This window comes from Parambassis ranga, chromosome 1 (genome assembly GCF_900634625.1).
Source record: "Parambassis ranga chromosome 1, fParRan2.1, whole genome shotgun sequence".
Lineage (NCBI taxonomy): Eukaryota > Metazoa > Chordata > Actinopteri > Ambassidae > Parambassis > Parambassis ranga.
Window position 1 is genome coordinate 16,273,644 of NC_041022.1, and position 19,005 is coordinate 16,292,648.

Here is a 19,005-nt window from a genome sequence, read left to right on the forward strand (position 1 = left end):
GTGAAATGACTCATCAAATTATTCCATTCATCTAACAGCTTCCATGGCACTGAAGTCTCTAAAGCACCCTCCTTCCAAAACATTATCTCAGAGTTATATTGATGGTGTTTGGAGGGCAAAGTCACTCCGAAACCTTCCACTATGGTTAAGCTGGGCTGAAGCAACAGTTTAAACCACTGAGTGACCGATTGTGTTTTGACCATCCTGTCACAGATTATTTAAAATGAACTCTGTTCATGTTTATTAAAGAAGAGAACACAGTAATATTCCTCCCTGGTGTTTTAGAGTGTGATTTTATATAGTGACAATTCCACCATTTCTGTATTCCACTTTTTCACTGTGCATGATAGAAAATACGTAGTCAAATTCTTTTGATGGAAAGAAGGGCCAAAGACTGGTACTTCAATAAAATAAAATATTTTGGACTACTTATATTATAGATTAGATTAGATTTTTTTAGATTAGGTTTTTAGACTATATATTATATTCTTTCAAAACAGCTACTATGTGGTTATAAATGCAAAGAAACCATCCATCATGCGATTGGAAAAAACACTTTCCTCACTCTATGTGATGTTCATTTTTAGCCCTATGAAATATTTTATTCAAAGAAAGGTGTGAGATCATGCTGAACAAAAACACGATTTTTTCTTTCCATCCAAAAATGTTTTTTTTTTTAAATCTGTCACTCAACAATTTCTGCCCAGCATAAAACAAACAAAAGTGTTTTATTATTATTATATGTGTTATTTGACTGTCATCTTTTTTATACTTTCAGTTTAATGATGGAAAAAGCCAGAAGAAGAAACACTAAGAATTAATATTAATATTGGGCTACTGGTAAATAGCACTGATGAAAAAACAAAACAAACAAAAAAAAAACCCCACAATGTGTGACATTGTAACACACAGCAGTCTTGATCGAATATATGCATTTACTCTCAGGCATTAAGATACAGCAAGTCTTTATTCAATAATACAGACACAATATTCAATTCAATGTTCATTGCATAACAGTGATCATTAAAGTCATTGTTCTAAAATCTGCTCACAATGCAGCAACACAGAGACCCTGCAGACTGCTGCTGTAGTTACTCACAGTCGGCTGTTCAGTTTAAAAGACCTGACAAATTAACGATACAAATGGACAATTATGTTAAATGAATAATTCATCAAAGCATGATTGGTGTTCTAGTCATAATATATCTAGTCATAATAATTAGTTTTTTGACTGATTATTGTGTTGTGCCTTACATCAGTAAACATGAATCAAATGACCAAAAGAGTAGGCTGCAGCTCTAAGGAGAACATGTTGTCTTTAAAGCAATTTTAATTAGCAGGGAATGGTTGAAGACATCAAGTGAGAGGTTGTTTGCTAGTTAGTCCCACCAGTATGAGTCCCACTGATGATGATAGAGGCCTGGTGGTGCGAAGAGAACATTTACAGAGGAGGTGTCTCCTCAGATGTGGGGACTGACCATCTTCTGAAATGCCAAGTATACAGTATATATCTTTATTTGTATAATTGTGTATATTCACTATAAATGTCTGGGTTGTTTTCAGGCTAAAGCCCAGTACCTTGTTTGTTCCACATCCTCAATAGTCTCTGGTAGACGGACGTTTTTTGTCTCAGGAAGTAAAAAAGCACATATCCCTCCAACAAATGCCACCAGGGAAAAAACAATACTTGGTAGCAGACCCCACACATCTTCAAGAAGTGTGACCATGGGGGATACAGACACGCCCACACGGGCCATGAAGGAGCTGTAACCCAATCCATTTTGCCTGTAAAACAAAATGTATGGCAGGTTACAGCCTGGAGGTCCTGCATGTTGATAGTTAACCAACATCTGCACTGTTGGCTGCCCCAACTTAAAATTAGCTTAATGAACACTTTTTATGTGAGGTTCTCCTGGGTTGCAACTTAGAGGTATTAAATATGTGTATGTTACTGACCTCAACACAGTGGGATAAAGCTCTGTTGTGTACAGAAATATAGTTGTAAAAGCTGCCTCTGAGAACATCTTGCCCATCGCTCCCACAGCTGTCTGATAGCTCCCCTTATCTGAAAAGAAAACGTTTAAAAGCCAGTGTAGGCTCAGTTTTTAGGACTAATGTGTGTGGATGTTGTAAATGGCCATTATTTTCACCTGCATTAAAAATGTACCTTCAGGGATAAACATGTTGCAGACTATACACGCTCCAGTCAAAAAGAGAGCCCCGGTTTCATTTAACCTTCGACCTATTTTGTTTAAAGTGAAATAGATGAATGCTTTTGCTGGAATTTCTGTGACGCCGTAGATGAACTGTGTGAGGTAGATGTTAACGCCAAATCCGTTGATATTCAGGCTGATCCCATAATAAGTACAGGCCACTGCAAACCTGTTAACAGAGGGGGAGAAAGTAAAAATAATAAAATACATAAATAAACAGGTCATACAGCTGAAGAACGCTAGTTTCTAATAAGTTACCCTGTATCTGCACTGACACTCTTTCTAAAATGTCCCTGCACATTTGGTTATCCTCTTATAGACACAAAGGCTGCTACTATTTGATTGTCTATTAACTTATCAATTACTGAGTTATCAGTTTAGGATTGTTTTAGGGATATTTTAACTAATAACAAAGGCAATAGAGATGAATACTTACTTCCAAAACATGTCATTTGTTTTAACCTAACCGCTCATTAGACTATTATTAATAAATCAGTTAAATAAAAAAACAAATTGTCAATTAACAAAAGAATTAGGTTCAGATTTATGTAAACACAGTGTTTGTACCACACAATGCCAGTCAGCAGAGCCAGTCGTCTCATTTTCGGGGTCCTCACAAGATCCAAATAGGAATATTTTCTGTTTTCATTTTCTACAAGTATCACTTTAGACAGAACCTGTAGGGGAAAATAAACTGGTCAGAGAAAGGAGTTGTGTATGGAGGATGTGAAAGATTATGCGAAATATTGTACCTCTGGCTTAAGGTCAGCCATGAACTCCTCTCTGCGGTTTACTTTTGCACATTTACTCAGGTAAAAATGAGCACTTTTCACTTTTCCATTACTCATCAACCACCTGGCTGACTCAGGGAGCCACCTGTGACAGAACGTTGACAGATTTTGCAAATGAATGACCTTAAAACTAGTAATCATACTGCTATGTGAATACAGACTGCTGAGTTATTTCAAATATACACAGGTTGAAGTTGATTTTTCTTTGCTTCTTACCACCAACACATGATTGCCACAAACAGTGGGCTGGTGACAGTGACTGTCAGGTACCTCCAGTCATTCACAAAATAGGCCACAGCAGGTAGTAAAGAGACACCAAAACTCCAGTCCAAGCTCATCAAAACACCGACAGCTGTTCGATGCTTGATGTCCACCCATTCCACACCTATAGGGAACACTGTAACTGATCTGACACCATGCTTTCACCACGAATGTGCGGTCAGGACAAACTCACAAAGGACCATGGTGATAATACTTATTCCAGAAATTCCAAATCCGGTCAGAAACCTCATGGTGGCAAACATGGGAAAGTTATAGGAGAAAGCACTCGCAAAACCAAAGAGGGTAGTTGTTATGTAGGATACAAGGAGTGTTCGTTTCCTCCCAAACCTGTGAAAGACAAACATCTGAACTTTGGCTGAACTGTTTGAAAGTTAAAGTCATGCAAAATGCACTGACAACTTGGGAATACAACATCAGTTCTTGTCTCTTTAGCTGCATTTTCACAGGTTGAAAATAAAGATAAATATATAGAAGTGGAAAGTTGGTGTCTAATTGGAGAGGTAAAGGCAATTTTTTGTACCTATCACTAAGATAGCCAAACACTGCTGCTCCAATCATGACCCCCATGAAGAAGATGGTGACCATGGCTCTGTTCACTCTTCTCCTATCACAAACCAAATCCCACTACAACACAGAAGCAGACAGAAAAGTGAGGAATGAAGGTGACGATGCTGGGCTGATGAAGAATGGAGAATGTTAACACTCACCTCTGTGGCCAGAGTAGACTTGAAGGTTGTGTTATCATACAGCCACCCATTCTGGCATGGCACCGTTTGCAGGTCAGTTGTGTTGGAAGAGTTTGACAGCAGGTGATACTGAGGCTCTGCAAACATTTCACAGGAGTTTGGAGTTCCATCCTGCAGGACTGGAATCCAGACAGTGAGCTTTTCTTCTGGGGATAACTTGCTAAAGGCACCTTCATCATCATGCAGAGAGCTGGTGTTGCAGTGGTGTGGAGGGATGGCTGTGATGAAATTATTCAGCAGGAAGTGAAAGGGCAAAGTAACACGAGGAATCACCAGCATGAGGAGCGTCCTCACCTGGAATCTCCCAAAGCCGTTGATTTCTGCCAGCACATTGTCAAACTTCATCTTAAAAATAAAAGGAGCTTGAGCAAAGCACACAAGCTGTGTGACAGTGAGCCACAAGCCTTTTTCATTATGTTGTGTTAATGTTTAGCAAACACATGAGAATGTGTAAATGTGTCATAACAGACAACTTTCTGAAGAGTCCAACAAGTGACATGTTTTTTTTTCTGAATAAATCATTTGCCAGTCCACTACAGTAAATACATGTGGCATTACTCTGTGTTCTTATGAGTATTACTACTCGTTTTGTTAGTTTTGTTGGTATTCTGACATGTGTTTACAGTAGGGGACAAAATGATTAGCTAGTAATTCTTTTTCAAGTATTTCCTACTTTCTGTTTAGTAGAGCTAAAAAAATATTAATTAAAAAAAGTTATATTATTTTTTTGTCAGGATATCTTCTGGAAAAAGCCTTAATTACTTGAATACATGGCGGTGGTGGTATAATGCTCTGGGGATTCTTCAGAGTGTCTGGAAGGGGGTGAAAGGAATCATGAAAAATGAGGATGATTGGATAGGATGATGAGCAAAACAGGTTGTCTTGGTTGTTGTTTTCCCTTATGAAATGACAACTCTGTGTCTCCATCAGAAAAATTGACCTAAATGTGTGGAGTGTACTAAAGACCAGGGTCTATGCCATCAAAGCTCCTTTAAATCTGAAGAAGTAACATTTGACTCCAGTATACACAACTAACTATCAGCATCAGGGGGGGTTGTTAGTTTTAAGTTTCGGGACATACTTTTGTTTCTGTGTACAAGGTTGAAACAAGGGCATATAGGTGAGGTTCAGCTCATGAACACTGATTCAGTAAATACTCAGTCATGGACCAGAATGACAGCATGTAGACAGATGACATGTTTTGTGTTTTTGGTCAATAAAAATACATCCAGTCAGATCAAACATCAATCATTTATTCCATAATTACACATATGTGTATGAAGACACACTTTGCCTGGCTGTCCTCTGTTGTTTTTCTGCATGCATATCTGTAAGGTCTGAACTGACCGATTCTAAAAATTAATATCTATTTTAGCATGGCTTGTGTTTGTGCAGCCTTTGCCATATACTATAGTATAGATTAAACACCATTATGACAAATTATGATAAAGCTGCTCTATTGAATATTATCATGGCAGTATTGTCTGTTTAATGTCTCTGGTTGAGTTTATCACAGGCTGATGTACTTTAGGTTCATTTTTGTAGTTTCAAACATAGTGACAATTATTTTAGACAATGTCATAGTCGTGAGGTTTAGTGAATCTCCTTTGTCCTTGTTAATGGCCTCCTGTAATGCAAATAACACATGAGTTAGTCATTAATGGAACACTTCAGGAAAAAAAGTAAAGGCATATCTGACAGCTGAAGTTATTGATAAAGACATGCTCCATGTTCTGCATAATGTGCTAAAACTCAGTCTCTGACAGGGTGAATAGATTATAATTTAGTGAAATGAAGTTCAGTGACTGGTTAATCCTTTACTGTAGCTTTATGATTAAATTACTTGTCTCTCCATTTTACCTTGGTTTGTCCAGGTCTTCAATGTACTCTGGCAGTTGGGTGTTTAATGTCTCAGGCAGGAGTGATGCCACTAAACCAGCTCCAACTGCCACTGCACAGTAAGTGGCAGCAGGGAGGAGATGCCACACGTCCTCCAATAGCATGATCAGTGGGGAAATGGACACGCCCAGCCATGCCAAAAAAGAGTTGTAGCCTAAACCGTTCTGCCTGAAATAAATGCTAAAAGTTAATATAAACCTGCAGCAGCTACAAAGCAGGACAGAAGGTCCGAGTCTGTGAGCGATGACTGACCGTACAACTGTGGGATACAGTTCAGTTGTAAAGAGGAACATGATTGTGTATGAGGCCTCTGACATGGATTTTCCAAGAACTGCCACAACAGTCCGAATGACCCACTTATCTGAAGAGACAATAGACGTATGTGTCACGTATTCCTTAAATAATAAGACATTGATTAAATAATCTGATTGGATGTGACAGAAACCTTGTGAAACAAATATGTTGATGAAGAGACAAAGACCAGTTAACAGCAGGGTTCCCATCTCGCCATGCCTTCTACCAACTTTCTCCAGGAAGAAGTACAAACCGATCTTAACTGGCATTTCAATGGATGCAAATATAAACTGTGTCAGATACAGGTTCAGTCCAAACCCGGTGATATTCAGACTTATTCCGTAATAAGTTAATGCCATTCCATACCTAAAAAACAGAAAACAAAAATCTTAACAAATAATGTTGACTTGTTATTTTTGAAGATGAACTATGATTGCCACAAAAAAGCTAGTACTACGCTACAAATATGTCTAAGGGTTTAAATCGAGCCAACCGGACTGAAAGATTTTTCTAAGATGTTTCACCACGAGTGGCTTCTTCAGTTCTGCTGCTGTTCTGGTAGGGAAACTGTGTTTTTGTGTGCTCAGGACTTCTGTGGATGGATCTTGGAGGAACTCACATAACTCTTGTTTGGTCAGTTAACAACCAGAAACTGAGAACTGAGATGAAGAGAGATACTTTGCTTGCTGTCATGTTGCCATTGAAAAGCTCATCAAGTTGTACTTGTGGCAATGCTGTGAAGAAGATAACACCGTGATAAAAACTAAAGCCCTGAAACAGTTGCATTTTATCCAGTTTACATAAACCGTATGTGTTAGGACTCTGCCCATTAGCTGAGAAACGGGGCAGGAATCACCCTGACCTGAACCGGACGCAAACGCTCCTACCGCTTCCGGTTCAGGTCAGGGCGATTCCTGCCCCGTTTCTCTGCCTTCCCGTCTGTCATTTCCAGATGGTATTGTGGATTACCCTTGCATTCCAGTGTTGTTATTCTGGCTTAACTCTCGTGTGGATTACCTTCTGTCTTGGATTCTGTTTCCTTTAGTTTTGACTGGTGATTTCCCCGCTCTGCCACTCTTGCTACCTTTGCTTCGTGGACTGTCTTTTGGTTACTGGAATCCTAGCTCGGACTACGTCACTGCTCTGGTCAAGCTCTAACTGTACTGTTGCCTTTACGGACTGAATACCTGTGTACCGACCTAGCCAGCCTGTTTTGGGACTCTGTGTGCTGCATCTGGGGCCCATCTTGTGCCCATCCTGATAGTATGGATGCACTGAAGATGACGTCTTGGAAATGCAAATCTGTTGTTTTGACCAAGAACAACAGATGCAAATTTCTATGTTTTTTCTAGCAAATTGGACAGTGGCCCTAATACGCCGTCATAATTTAAACTCTTGAACATGACCTGGAAGAATAAACAATAAACTACAGCACTGCTACATGCTTGCAATGTCACCACCTAATTGTGACAAAGGACAATACGTGTTGCCTGAAAGATGCCTCCATGTTTTAGAGATTTCTGCTCTTGATGCTGCATTTTAAAAACCTCAAAATCATGCTTGTGATAAACACACAACATACAAGCGTACAGTGCTTTTCATATGAAACCCAAGTCCTAAACTTCTTCTTTACATCCAGCACACTAAACTGATACTCACCATACAAACCCTGAGCATATAGCCAGTTTTCTAATACTTGGGGTCCTGAAAAGATCTACAACAGTGTACTTCTTATCTTCAGTTGTGGCTTCTGCAGATTCCAGCAGTGTCTATAGGAAGCACAATCACACAGTTTTTTCTTATATTACAGTGGTAATGTGGTCAAAGCAAAAACAATGCTGAGCAGTACCTGTGGTGTGATGGAGGCTATACATTTGGTTGTATTGTTCATCTCAGCACATTTCTTTATGTAATAATGAGCAGCCTCTGCCCTCCCTTTGGCCACAAGCCACCGAGCAGACTCTGGAAGCCACCTAGAGTGACCAACATTTAATCACAAGTATGATTTAGCTGTGTGTGTTATCTTTGTGTTGGAAATATTAAAAAAAATAGCTGTAATACCTCCAAGCAATAATGGCCAGAATCAAAGGTGAGGTCACAGCCAGGATGAGCATTCTCCACTCATTTACACAGTAAGAGATTCCAACCAGCATCCAGTTCCCCAGAGTCCAATCCAGGCTTAGGATTACACCAGCGAACGTCCTGCGTTCAATGCTAAACCACTCAACATCTGCAGAGATGTCAGATCACAATTTTACACATTTTATGGATGTTAATACATCTAGCATTGTTTTAGCATTAGCCTCCTTACTTAAAACAATAGAGATGATGCTTATTCCTGCGAGTGATATTCCTGTGAAGAACCTCATGATGACAAACATTATGTACGATGTGGAAAACGCACTGAGCACCGCAAACGTCATGGATGATAGATATGATACAAGCAGAAGAGGCCGTCGCCCAAACCTGGTCATAGAGAGAATAAGACAAAGTTAGTGACTTTGTATCTGTAATTCACTCTTATATCACTCACACTAATTTGTGTATTATTTGTGTATGTCTGCATTATTATTGTTTTTTTATTCAAAATAACATTTTGTACTTCAGTCAGTTGTGACACTCCCAGGCCTCAGATCCAGTTTGGGTTTTGCAGTCTGCTGACACCTGGGAGTGGTCTATCAGGAGGATTGGCTGACACCTGGTTCACCTGATGATTGCACACTATACAGGTGCCTGGGCTGTCAAATGCTCTCTCCTTCCTTTCTCCCTGGATTTTGGGCTTTGCTTTGTTTCACACTCATGCTGGCCACACACACACACCCAATATCACATACTACTGAATAAGTGATTTACTTGTTAATTATTTTGATTAAATACATTTCTTGATTAGGTACAGTCTTGTGTGGTCTCCAGTTTTGTCCTTCCTATGAGTCAGGTCTTAACCAAGCGGCAACCTCCACGGCTCAGACTTAAAGCCCATGTGTAAGTGTCAAAATGTGTAGTTCACGTTGCAACCGCTGGGGGCTGGCTCCAGAAGCAATTCATTTCCCATAGACGCCCATGTTAAAATGACCAACTTCACAGCAGAAATAAACATGTTTAATTACCTGCCCTGCCCTCATGTGTCGCACCTGTGTCTGATTGTCTCTCCCTCCCTATTGCTTATCAGGTGTGTCTTCCTTTGTCTCTTTGCCAGAGTGTCTTGTTCATGCCCATGAGTTCTTTGTGTCTCTGCTGTTTTTTGGGGTTCATGTTGAGTTTTCCATGTTTAGTGTTTTTTTCCCCTTTTTGTGATATCGAAACTAGCGGCTTCTAGTTAGTTTGTTTGCCTGGATGGACCACCTTAAATAAAGCTGTCTGGAAACAGTACTCTCTGACTGCACCTGAGTCCTCTTATCCTTGTTACACTCCTGACATTACACTCTGGCCCCTTAGACTCAGCAGGCAACAATGGACCCAGAAGATTACATGTTTAAGTACATCTCTGCCTTGAAGGGGGTGGAGGAGCACAGGCAGAGTTTCCTGTCAGACTGGGAGTTTGTCTCAGACTACGCCCTCCTCCCCAAGTTTGGGCCATTGTTTGCAGGGACTCGGCTGGCCATAATCAAAACAGCTCTTTAGAAACAAACGGGTGATATCACGGAATCACTGTCCAAGTTATTACTGTCAATGGTCGTGACACAGTGCACATGTATTAATGTATTTTATATATATGTGTATATATATATATATATATGTGTGTGTATATATATATATATGTCTGGGGACTGTCTGGAGCACATACTGCATTTTTTTCCTTATTTCCAACCTTACCTGTCACTGAGAAACCCAAACACAGGGGCTCCTACCATGACACCAATGAAGAAAATAGTGGCTGTTACTTTGTTCATCCCTTTTCTGCTGCACACAAGATCCCACTGCAAAGAATAATGTATTTATTTTACACAGTGAAAGCTAAGGAGTACTAGAAATAAAAAATATTGACTTAGCTTTAACAAAAGAACAACTGTCAAACAACATCTCTATAGAAAGTAATATTTGGTACACCTACCTCTGATACCAGTGTGGTCTTAAAGGTGCTGTTGTCATACACCCATCCATTCTGACACTGGACAGTGGATGAGTCCTCACTGCTGTTAGAGCCTGACAGATACTGATACTGTGGCTTGGAAAACATCTGACAGGAGCTCAGAGTCCCATCCTCCTCTGCTGGAACAGCAATGGCTAATTTCTGCTGTAAAGTTAAATTCCCAAAGACCCCATCATCCGGCAGAGCACTGATGTTGCAGTGATGAGAGGGAACAGCTGCCATAAAGTTATTCAGCAAGAAGTGACACGGCAACATGATCCGAGAGAGCATCTGAATCAAGACGAGTCTCATTTGAAATTTTCCAAATCCATTAATTTCTGAAAGCAAGCTGTCAAACTTCATTTTGCTCTGCTGACTGAGTCGACCGGAGGCAGAGTGCTGTGAGAGTGAGGTCAGGGATGGTAACAACAACAGACACAGACACATTTACTAACACCTTGTTAATTATTACAGTTACCTGAAAATTACTGTTTATTATTTGATCTAGTTTCTGCATGTGAATCATGGCCTTGATTTGTACCATGTTAGTAACTATTTATTATTATGTGAACCCAGATCACAGAACACAGACAGGCTGATGAAGAATGGAGAATGTTAACACTCACCTCTGTGGCCAGAGTAGGACTGAAGGTTGTGTTGTCATACAGCCACCCATTCTGGCATGGCACCGTTTGCAGGTCAGTTGTGTTGGAAGAGTTTAACAGCAGGTGATACTGAGGCTCTGCAAACATTTCACAGGAGTTTGGAGTCCCATCCTGCAGGACTGGAATCCAGACAGTGAGCTTTTCTTCTGGGGATAACTTGCTAAAGGCACCTTCATCATCATGCAGAGAGCTGGTGTTGCAGTGGTGTGAAGGGATGGCTGTGATGAAATTATTCAGCAGGAAGTGAAAGGGCAAAGTAACACAAGGAATCACCAGCATGAGGAGCGTCCTCACCTGGAATCTCCCAAAGCCGTTGATTTCTGCCAGCACATTGTCAAACTTCATCTTAAAAATAAAAGGAGCTTGAGCAAAGCACACAAGCTGTGTGACAGTGAGCCACAAGCCTTTTTCATTCTGTTAATGTTTAGCAAACACATGAGAATTTTTTTTTCTGAATAAATCATTTGCAAGGACATTATAAATACATACATGTGGTATTACTCTGTGTTCTTATGAGTACTACAAGTTTTGTTACTCATTTTCTGGTCATTGTTTTTTTGGGATCAGATCCTAAGTTAAGTATCATTGCATCCCAAGATACTTTAGCTAGTTATCACAGACGCAGAGATTCTGATAAAGGTTATTAGAGTTTTACTTCAGGGTTAATTGGGTTGCAAGGAATGTGCATGTTATTTTGAGTATCGGTCTCAGTTACAAAGACATTAAGTTACTCCTAAGTAGACACAGTTTTTTACATAAGTGTGAGACATTGGACTCTTGAGACGTAAAGCCTACTCTGACCTGGTGGACCTAGTGGACTTTATTAGAAGCCAATTTCAGTGCTCTGGACAGATTCACAGGTACTTCTCCTCAAAGGGGTTGTACTTCATCCGGCACATGGACTTTTATCTTGCAAACTGAAGCCATATGGTGTATTTGTCAATAGAAGTATTGATAGGTTTTCGAGTAGTAGTAGTAGTATTTTTGACAGTTTCCCTCTTTCAGGTAACGCACGAGTATTTGCACTCTTTTAACTGTGACATTATGTAATTAAACACTTCTCAGAGTTCCGCTAGTATCCCAAGTGATTGTAAAGAGTTTGGAATGATTTGTTTTTATTTTACTAGTCTGTCACAAAAGCACAATAGCATGTTGCTAACAGATGCTAATTTCACGGTGTCTGTGTTAAGTTCAAGTGAGACTCATAACCAGGGAGTAAGTCTGCTTTTATCAAGTTGTATGGTTGAGTTTGTTACACGTGTGGGAGTATGGTGAAAATGAATTTGTTTGCAAATGTTTCTATTTAGGATATCTTCAGCTAAACCTCTGTTTCACTTATCTGAGGGTCGTTTTCAATACTAACCTGTCTAAGACAGATTAAGACCAAATGTGTTAATGTGTAAATCTACATTTCATGTCCATTCCAGTACTCCTTATAATTCTGTAAATTATTATTTTGTTGATCCTTCATTCTGGATAAAGCAGCCAGCAAGGATGCATTGTGTTTCAGTCTCATTATTGACAGCTTTCCTCTTTCAGGGGGTAACATTTTTGGAGGCACCACTGGGATGGTTGTGGCAAGGACTAGCTGTCTCAGTGAGACATCCCTGATCATCATTCAACCCTTCACATCTTCAGCCAGGGTGGACAGAGCGTATGGTGATTGACTGACTGCGCAGAGAGACCTGCTTGCAATCGGAGGTCAACTTTAAAGTGCCAGGAGAGCGGTGCTCTCTATTCTTCCCAGAAAAAGGTTCTGCACCACACTGACACTGCCCACAGCTTAGAGAAACAATGGATTCATCAGACCTGGAGGCCTTGAAACTAGAAGTGGGTTCTTCCCTGTAAACATTGACAAGAGACTTTTTTCTAACAGTATGTTTATTAATATTGTTGCGTCAACACGACACTCATATACATAGAACATGTGCATCCATGTCATAAAAACTCATAAATGGCAAAATCAAATCTACATTTTCTAAAAAAAAATTCAATGAAATGGCCCCACACTTCTTTAAACAGTCCCTCTTTACCTTTTAGTATGTTATCAACAAGTAAAGGTTTACTAGTTTTTTTTCAACACAATATCTCTCTTTGCAACTAACAATTTAGAGCATCCGTATTTACCTTACGCAGTCTGTGTTTATCAAGGTACAGCCCTAATAAGAAAAGCTTGAGATCCATCCACTTTTAGAAGTGTATCCAATATTTTCTAGCACTTGCTTGATCACACTTCAGAAACTTGACTTTATTGCAATCCCAAACATAGTGGTAAAAAGATACTTGTTCTTGCCCACACTTGATACACCAGTCTGGTATATTACTACTTAGGCCTGTCGCGATAAGCAATAAATCAATTAATTGCACGATAACTTTTAATGGGCTCGATAAGTTTTTCGGCCGCAATAAATTACACTTGCATGCCCGTTTGTTTTCCTCTCTTTGTCTCTCTCTCCCTCTCCCTGCCAAAGAGACTGGATGACAAAAGGCGTCACTCTGGTGCGTCATAGGGTATAAAGTGTGCAAAGTCCGGCTGTCGGACTTTATATGGCCTGCAGCTTCTGTCTTAAAATCTGTCAAATTAACAGGTAGTTCTTATTTTTTAACTCACTGCACACCACCCATTAGTCCTCTTGCGCAGTCCTCTTGTGCCATCTCTGCTATCAATTTCTTTTATGAGGTTTCTGTCTACATGGTGGCGTTTTTAAAATTCACTGCAGCTGTCTGCAGTGGCCCAATGTGCATACACACATGCAAGCGTGTGCGCACACAAACACACATGCAGACACATGTGTGCACATACAGGTGAGCCCACTCCCACCAGCAGGTAGAGAGTGCATGTTGTTTGGCTCTGTTGCTCATGACGTGCTAGTTGGTTTGACTTAACTCCATTGACTATGCTCAGATAAGCTATGGAAATAGGCCTACCACTACTCATAATAATATTATTAATATCAACATTTATATTAGGCTATTAATGGGTGTCGACACGATCTTTTCAGCGTAAAGGCAAGGTGTTGTGGGAAAGGGGAGCTTACTGTAAATGATTATTTTGTTGATCCTTCATTCTGGATAAAGCTGCCAGCAAGAAAGCATTGCGTTTCAGTATCAGAATTAACAGCTCTCCCCTTTCAGGGGCATAACATAAATGTTGGACTTGTTATTTTAAAGTTTTGGAACATTTTCTGTGTCCAAAGTTAAAATAATGTTAGACAGAAGATATGTGTGGTCCAGCTCATGAACACTGATTCAGTAAATACTCCCAAGCAGTCCTGGACCAGAATGACAGCATGTAGAAGATGTTTTGTGTTTTTGGTCAATAAAAATACATCCAGTCAGATCAAACATCAATCATTTATTCCATAATTACACATATGTGTATGAAGACACACTTTGCCTGGCTGTCCTGTGTTTTTCTGCATACATATCTGTAAGGTCTGAACTGACCGATTCTAAAAATATATATCTATTTTAGCATGGCTTGTGTTTGTGCAGCCTTTGCCGTATAGTATAGTTTAAACACCATTATGACAAATCCCTGCTCTTTTGCCACAGCTGCTCTATTGAACATTATCATGGCAGTATTGTCTGTTTAATGTCTCTGGTTGAGTTTATCACAGGCTGATGTACTTTAGGTTCATTTTTGTAGTTTCAAACATAGTGACAATTATTTTAGACATTGTCATAGTAGTGAGGTTTAGTGAATCTCCTTTGTCCTTGTTAATGGCCTCCTGTAATGCAAATAATACATGAGTTAGTCATTAATGGAACACTTCAGGAAACAAAAAGAAAAGTATATCTGACGTCTGAAGTTATTGATAAAGACATGCTCCATGCCCTGCATAATGTGCTAAAACTGAGTCTATAGATTGTAGATCTAGATTATAATTTAGTGACATGAAGTTCAGTGACTGGTTAATCCTTTACTGTAGCTTCATGATTGAATTACTTGTCTCTCCTCTTTACCTCAGTTTGTCCAAGTCTTCAATGTACTCAGGGAGTTGGGTGTTTAATGTCTCAGGCAGGAGTGATGCCACTAAACCAGCTCCAACTGCCACTGCACAGTAAGTGGCAGCAGGGAGGAGATGCCACACGTCCTCCAATAGCATGATCAGCGGGGAAATGGACACGCCCAGCCGTGCCACAAAGGAGGTGTAGCCTAAACCGTTCTGCCTGAAATAAATGCTAAAAGTTAATATAAACCTGCAGCAGCTACAAAGCAGGACAGAAGGTCAGAGTCTGTGAGCGATGACTGACCGTACAACTGTGGGATACAGTTCAGTTGTAAAGAGGAACATGATTGTGAATGAGGCCTCTGACATGGATTTTCCAAGAACTGCCACAACAGTCCGAATGACCCACTTATCTGAAGAATAAATAGACGTATGTGTCACATATGCCCTAAATAATAAGACATTGATTAAATAATCTGATTGGATGTGACAGAAACCTTGTGAAACAAATATGTTGATGAAGAGACAAAGACCAGTTAACAGCAGGGTTCCCATCTCGCCATGCCTTCTACCAACTTTCTCCAGGAAGAAGTACACACCGACCTTCATTGGCATTTCAATGAATGCAAATATAAATTGTGTCAGATATGGGTTCAGTCCAAACCCGGTGATGTTCAGACTTATCCCGTAATATGTAAATGCAACTCCATACCTAAAAAACAAAACAGTAATCTTAACAAATGATGATGAGGTCTTATCTTATCAGATTTGCAACCCCTTGCCTTGCTAAAATAAGCCAGGTGAGTGTTACCTACCTAAAATTCCTTCTGGTGTGCACAGACAGACTATATTATACTCTGGTAACATCATATTGTCCTAGACAGTCTGCAGGACAACACAAGCAGGGGGTGCAATAATCGGCAGGATTTTGGGCCTGCCGAGATTTGCACCCCCATGCTGAAATAAACCCATAAGATACTCACCATACAATCCCCGAGCATATAGCCAGTTTTCTAATACTTGGGGTCCTGAAAAGATCTACAACAGTGTACTTCTTATCTTCAGTTGTGGCTTCTGCAGATTCCAGCAGTGTCTATAGGAAGCACAGTCACACAGTTTTTCTTATATTACAGTGGTAATGTGGTCAAATCAAAAACAATGCTGAGCAGTACCTGTGGTGTGATGGAGGCTATACATTTGGTTGTATTGTTCATCTCAGCACATTTCTTTATGTAATAATGAGCAGCCTCTGCCCTCCCTTTGGCCACAAGCCACCGAGCAGACTCTGGAAGCCACCTAGAGTGACCAACATTTAATCACAAGTATGATTTAGCTGTGGGTGTTATCTTTGTGTTGGAAATATTAAAAAAAATAGCTGTAATACCTCCAAGCAATAATGGCCAGAATCAAAGGTGAGGTCACAGTCAGGATGAGCATTCTCCACTCATTTACACAGTAAGAGATTCCAACCAGCATCCAGTTCCCCAGAGTCCAATCCAGGCTTAGGATTACACCAGCGAACGTCCTGCGTTCAATGCTAAACCACTCAACATCTGCAGAGATGTCAGATCACAATTTTACACATTTTATGGATGTTAATACATCTAGCATTGTTTTAGCATTAGCCTCCTTACTTAAAACAATAGAGATGATGCTTATTCCTGCGAGTGATATTCCTGTGAAGAACCTCATGATGACAAACATTATGTACGATGTGGAAAACGCACTGAGCACCGCAAACGTCATGGATGATAGATATGATACAAGCAGAAGAGGCCGTCGCCCAAACCTGGTCATGAAGAGAATAAAATGAAGTTAGTAACTTTGTAACTGTAATTCACTCTTATATCACTCTTCCTAATTTGTGTATTATTTGTGTATGTCTGCATTATTATTGGTTTTTTATTCAAAACTACATTTTCACTTCTCATGAGTCACTGCACATGTATGAATGTATATTTTCCTCACAGACATATGCCCATGCACACACACATACACACACTCATTGCTACTGTATTATTGTTAGATGTAAAGCACCAGAGACCCAGCCTTGACAGAACAGATACTCAAAAATGATATGAAGTAGAAGTCTTCTTTAAGCACCATACTCAAAAAGAAGTTTTAAAGTATTCAGTATTTTTGTACTTCAGAATTAAATGCGGCTAGTTTTAAAATTTACTCAAGTATTAAAAGTAAAAGTGCATAAAAACTTCTAATATGTAGTTAATAAAGAAAGCAGTCCAAACTTCTGTCCGTATAGTTCAGTGGTTTTGTGGTTGCAGTGAGGCAGGGTGGGAGCAAATTCAACGACATAAGGCAGCTTGATGACCCAATGATAAACCAGCTCTACCAAACCTGCTTGTAGTCAGCTGTAGAGCCCTACTGCTCTGGCAGGAATACTGTAATGGTAATGGAGGTACTGCTCCAATGTGTCACTGGTTGGGGGTTTGTAAGACACAGGGATGGATTCTCAGTCTTTACATATGAGTCTTTACCAATAACAACACTGCCGCTTACTTGTGGGTCAGCATATGTATATATATATAATTTACTGTATTAGAAGCAAAAAAAGGACGACAATATAGTTCAAATACTAAAAATATAACCAACAAAATATATGTTTGTTTGCCGTTCCCCTTTAATCTCGTTTCTTTAAGTGATGGCTGTGGCTCAGGTTTGTCCACTAGCCTTAAGGTCGGTGGTTTGATCGCCCACCCTGGCTGCAGGTCAATGTGTCCAGCACTAAGTTGCTCCCAGTGATTGATTTTTGGTGCATGTGCTTCTCTTGTGCATTGGCTGTATTTGGGCTGTCTTTAGTGCTCTTCATCATCTTTGAACATGGACATGGATTATTGTTTCCAGCTTTATTTAAAGGATTTTATTTGTTATGTTTCCATTTAGTTCATGCTTTCACCTCATGTTATAACTTTTGTTACCTGATATGTGCAACAGTCAATCTGAACTTGAGTAGAAGAAATCTTGTACAGTCTCACCTGCCTTTTGCTAAAGAGAGCAAGGGACTGTCTGAAGCACATACTGCAATTTTCTTTCTTATTTCCAACCTACCTGTCACTGAGAAACCCAAACACAGGGGCTCCTATCATCACACCAATGAAGAAAATAGTGGCTGTTGCCTTGTTCATTCCTTTTCTGCTGCACACAAGATCCCACTGCAAATAAAATGTATTTATTTTACACAGTGGAAGTTAAGGAGTGCTGGAAATAACAATAAAAAATATTGACTTGTCTTTAACAAAAGAACAACTGTCAAACAACATCTCTATAGAAAGTAATATTTGGTACACCTACCTCTGTCACCAGTGTGGTCTTAAAGGTGCTGTTGTCATACACCCATCCATTCTGACACTGGACAGTGGATGAGTCCTCGCTGCTGTTAGAGCCTGACAGATACTGATACTGTGGCTTGGAAAACATCTGACAGGAGCTCAGAGTCCCATCCTCCTCTGCTGGAACAGCAATGGCCAGTTTCTGCTGTAAAGTTAAATTCCCAAAGACCCCGTCATCCTGCAGAGCACTGATGTTGCAGTGATGAGAGGGAACAGCCGCCATAAAGTTATTCAGCAGGAAGTGACACGGCATTGTGATTCGAGAGAGCATCTGAATCAAGACGAGTTTGATTTGAAATTTTCCAAATCCATTAATTTCTGAAAGCAAGTTGTCGAATTTCATTTTGCTTTGCTGACAGTGAGTCGACAGGAAGCAGAGTGCTGCGACAGTGAGGTCAGGGATGGTGACACCGACAGACACAGACACATTTACTAACACCGTGTTAAACTGTTTCAGGAAAGCTGGAAAATAAATGTGTAAGAGTAAACCATTATCTTAGACAAGGGGAGGGTGTCAGAAAGCACCGTCCCACAAGATGGAATTCATTAAAAACGATGGTATGTAAGACAGATTTGTGTCTAAAATTAAATTGTAATGAGGTCAACTCAGGCTTTTTACTTTAGTTTCTTTATTTTATTTTTAAATGATTGTATTTGTGCCTTGACCAGAGTGCCTTATCTCATGTTTGCATGATGTAAATGACAAATACATCTCTTCAATCTTGAATCTTATAGGCACATTCAAA

General features: G+C 39.8%; 2 protein-coding genes across 2 annotated transcripts; both read right to left on the reverse strand.

Annotated features, from left to right (window-relative positions):
- Positions 1-1,194: 1,194 nt before the first annotated feature.
- Positions 1,195-10,689, reverse strand: LOC114451461 (uncharacterized). Its single transcript, XM_028430106.1, has 20 exons — positions 10,277-10,689; positions 10,039-10,142; positions 8,537-8,691; positions 8,287-8,455; positions 8,075-8,198; positions 7,885-7,994; positions 6,377-6,591; positions 6,184-6,292; positions 5,893-6,099; positions 4,795-4,844; positions 3,994-4,436; positions 3,807-3,910; positions 3,459-3,613; positions 3,221-3,389; positions 2,966-3,089; positions 2,781-2,890; positions 2,168-2,382; positions 1,957-2,065; positions 1,579-1,785; positions 1,195-1,484 (listed from the first exon to the last, which is right to left on the reverse strand). The coding sequence occupies exons 1-20, from the start codon at positions 10,655-10,657 to the stop codon at positions 1,442-1,444; spliced, it is 3,303 nt and encodes a 1,100-aa protein (XP_028285907.1). The 5' UTR covers positions 10,658-10,689; the 3' UTR covers positions 1,195-1,441.
- Positions 10,690-14,174: 3,485 nt separating this feature from the next.
- Positions 14,175-19,005, reverse strand: LOC114441992 (solute carrier family 22 member 7-like). The gene is made up of 10 exons (XM_028415258.1): positions 18,222-19,005; positions 17,979-18,082; positions 16,547-16,701; positions 16,297-16,465; positions 16,085-16,208; positions 15,896-16,005; positions 15,410-15,624; positions 15,217-15,325; positions 14,926-15,132; positions 14,175-14,690 (listed from the first exon to the last, which is right to left on the reverse strand). The coding sequence occupies exons 1-10, from the start codon at positions 18,600-18,602 to the stop codon at positions 14,657-14,659; spliced, it is 1,608 nt and encodes a 535-aa protein (XP_028271059.1). The 5' UTR covers positions 18,603-19,005; the 3' UTR covers positions 14,175-14,656.

Bases quoted from the DNA above. Each gene is read 5' to 3' on its own strand.
- LOC114451461 (XM_028430106.1), bottom strand. From the start codon at position 10,657: ATGAAGTTTGACAGCTTGCTTTCAGAAATTAATGGATTTGGAAAATTT. The intron at 7,995-8,074 runs GTACTGCTCAGC...TGCTTCCTATAG, and splicing joins TAGCCTCCATCACACCACAG to ACACTGCTGGAATCTGCAGA. The intron at 1,786-1,956 runs GTCAGTAACATA...TTTGTTTTACAG, and splicing joins CTTTATCCCACTGTGTTGAG to GCAAAATGGATTGGGTTACA.
- LOC114441992 (XM_028415258.1), bottom strand. From the start codon at position 18,602: ATGAAATTCGACAACTTGCTTTCAGAAATTAATGGATTTGGAAAATTT. The intron at 15,625-15,895 runs GTGAGTATCTTA...TTTGTTTTTTAG, and splicing joins ATATGCTCGGGGATTGTATG to GTATGGAGTTGCATTTACAT. The intron at 15,133-15,216 runs GTCAGTCATCGC...CATTTATTTCAG, and splicing joins CTGTATCCCACAGTTGTACG to GCAGAACGGTTTAGGCTACA.